The following is a 2,450-nucleotide window of genomic DNA, read 5'->3' as shown; positions in this document are numbered from 1 at the left end:
CTATTTCATCCACCCCACCCCTATACGGTATGCGACATCCTCGTCGATATCCCCATCCCCCTGGATAACCGACCCAAGGTACTTGAAACTGCCTTTTTTGGGGATGACCTGTGATCCAAGCCTCACATCCATGCCCGCTTCCCTCGACCCAACGCTGAACTTGCACTCCAGGTATTCTTTCTTCGTCCTGCTTAACTTGAAACCCTTAGACTCAAGGTCTTGTCTCCAAACCTCCAGCCTCTCATTAACGCCACCTCGCGTCTCATCAATTAGAAGTATGTCATCAGCGAATAATATGCACCATGGTACCTCCCATTGAATATGGCGTATCAGTGCATCCATCACTAGGGAAAATAAGAACTGGCTGAGCACAAATCCTTGGTGCAACCCTATAACAATCGAAAAATGCTTAGAGTCGCCCTCCCCCCCTCACCTCCCACAGTCCTAACCCGAGTCTTAGCTCCATCATACATGTCCTTAATCGCCATGATGTAAGCGACCAACACACCTTTAGCCTCCAGGCATCTCCAAAGGACCTCCCTAGGCACATTGTAATGCGTTTTTTCATGTTAATAAACACTATGTGTAGATCCTTATTTCTATTCATGTACTATTCCACCAACCTCCTAATAAGGTGGATAACTTTCGTAGTTGAACGACCCGACATGAACCCGAACTGATTTTCGGATATAGACATTGTCCTTCTCACCCACACTTCCACCATCCTCTTCCAAACTTTCATGATATGACTTAGTAACTTGATACCCCTATAGTTATTACAACTCTAGATATCACCTTTGTTCTTGTACAACGATACCACCATACTCCATCTGCACTCGTCCGACATTCTCTTCTTCCTAAAAATAACATTAAACAACCCATTCAGCCACTCCAAGCCTGCTCTACCCACAAATCTCCAAAATTCTACAGGAATTTTGTCTTGCCCGATTGCTCTGCCCCTACTCATCTTACGCATAGTCCCTACGACCTCCTCAACTTTAATGTATGTACAGTACCTAAAATCTCAGTGACTCTCAAAATGACCCAATTCACCTAGTATGTCCCCTCATTCATTCAGATGTTTATGAAAGTAAGTCTACCATCTCCGCTTAATATATGCCTCTCCCATCAGTACTCTATCGTCATCGTTTTTGATGCACCTCATTTGGTCCAGATCCCGAGCCTTCCTTTCTCGCGCCTGGACACCCCGAATAACTTTTTATCCCCGCATTTGTCTCCCAATTCCCCCTATAGACGACCAAATGCTGTTGTCTTAGACTCTGTGGCTGCTAAGTTTGCCTCCTTCATAGCTACCTTATACCTCTATCTGTTCGCTCTCCTCTCTTCCTCGCCTCCTTGCCCGCGCTCCCTACTAACTTTAGGTATAAAGCCTTTTTCGCTTCCACTTTACCTTGGACCACTTTATTCCACCATCAATCACCTTTGTGCCCACCAGAGTAACTCCTCGAGACCCCTAATACCTCTCTCGCTGAATCCCTTATACAGTCAACCGTTGTCGTTCACATGGCGCTCCCGTCACCACTACTCTTCCAGGCTCCTATAGCCGATAACCTTCCCTCTAACTCCTGAGCTTTATCCTTAGTCAAGGCTCCCACCTTACCTCTTCTTCCTCTTTATCATGATACCAACGTCCATCACCAAGAGCCTATGCTGCATCACGAGGATCTCCCATTGGATAACCTTACAATCCTTACACATCTCTCTATCACACCTCATGAGGAGGAGGTAGTCAATTTGAGTCTTCGCCACCGTACTTTGGAACATAACCAAATGCTCCCCCTCTTCGAAAAACTAGAGTTCGCAATCACCAACTCGAATGCTTTAGTGAAATCCAACAATGAAGTTCCTCCTCCGCTCCTATCCCCAAAGCCGAAGCCACCATGCACCTCGCCATAGCCACCAGTAGTTAACCCAATATAACCATTGAAATCCTCTCATATAAATAGCCTATCTACACGTGGAATACTACACACTATCTCATCCAACCCTTCCTAGAAACGCTTTTTAACCTCCTCATCCAAGCCCGCTTGTGGCGCATAAACACTAACGACATTCAGGGTGCACTCTCCAACCACTAATTTAATAGTCATTAATCTATCATTCACCCGCTTAACCTCTACCATAGACTCTCTAAGTTCCATATCCACCAAAATATCCACTCCATTCTTACCCTTCGTGACTCTAGAGTACCACAACTTATACCCGTCAGTATCCCTCGGCTTCGATCCTATCCACCTAGTCTCCTGGACACAAGCTATATTGTCCTTCCTCTTCTGGAGAATCTTCGCCAACTCTATAGACTTACCCATCAAAGTTCCTATATTCCATGACCCAATTCTCAACCTACATGCTCCCTTGTTACCCTTGACTCCCTTTTCCCCCGCCCCACCCCTTGTGCCCTGCCCCACCCCCTCACTCCCTAAGGACAT

The 2,450-nt window shown here is 46.1% G+C and overlaps 2 protein-coding genes across 2 annotated transcripts; both read right to left on the bottom strand.

Annotated features, from left to right (window-relative positions):
- On the bottom strand, positions 1-342 carry LOC138907474 (uncharacterized). Its single transcript, XM_070198074.1, has one exon. The coding sequence runs from the start codon at positions 340-342 to the stop codon at positions 1-3; it is 342 nt and encodes a 113-aa protein (XP_070054175.1).
- Positions 343-2,012: 1,670 nt separating this feature from the next.
- Positions 2,013-2,450, bottom strand: LOC138907468 (uncharacterized). The gene has a single exon (XM_070198068.1). The coding sequence runs from the start codon at positions 2,448-2,450 to the stop codon at positions 2,013-2,015; it is 438 nt and encodes a 145-aa protein (XP_070054169.1).

This window comes from Nicotiana tomentosiformis, chromosome 1 (genome assembly GCF_000390325.3).
Source record: "Nicotiana tomentosiformis chromosome 1, ASM39032v3, whole genome shotgun sequence".
Classification (NCBI taxonomy): Eukaryota; Viridiplantae; Streptophyta; class Magnoliopsida; order Solanales; family Solanaceae; genus Nicotiana; species Nicotiana tomentosiformis.
Note: the sequence above shows the minus strand (reverse complement) of the source record. Positions and strands in the feature narration are given on the sequence as shown.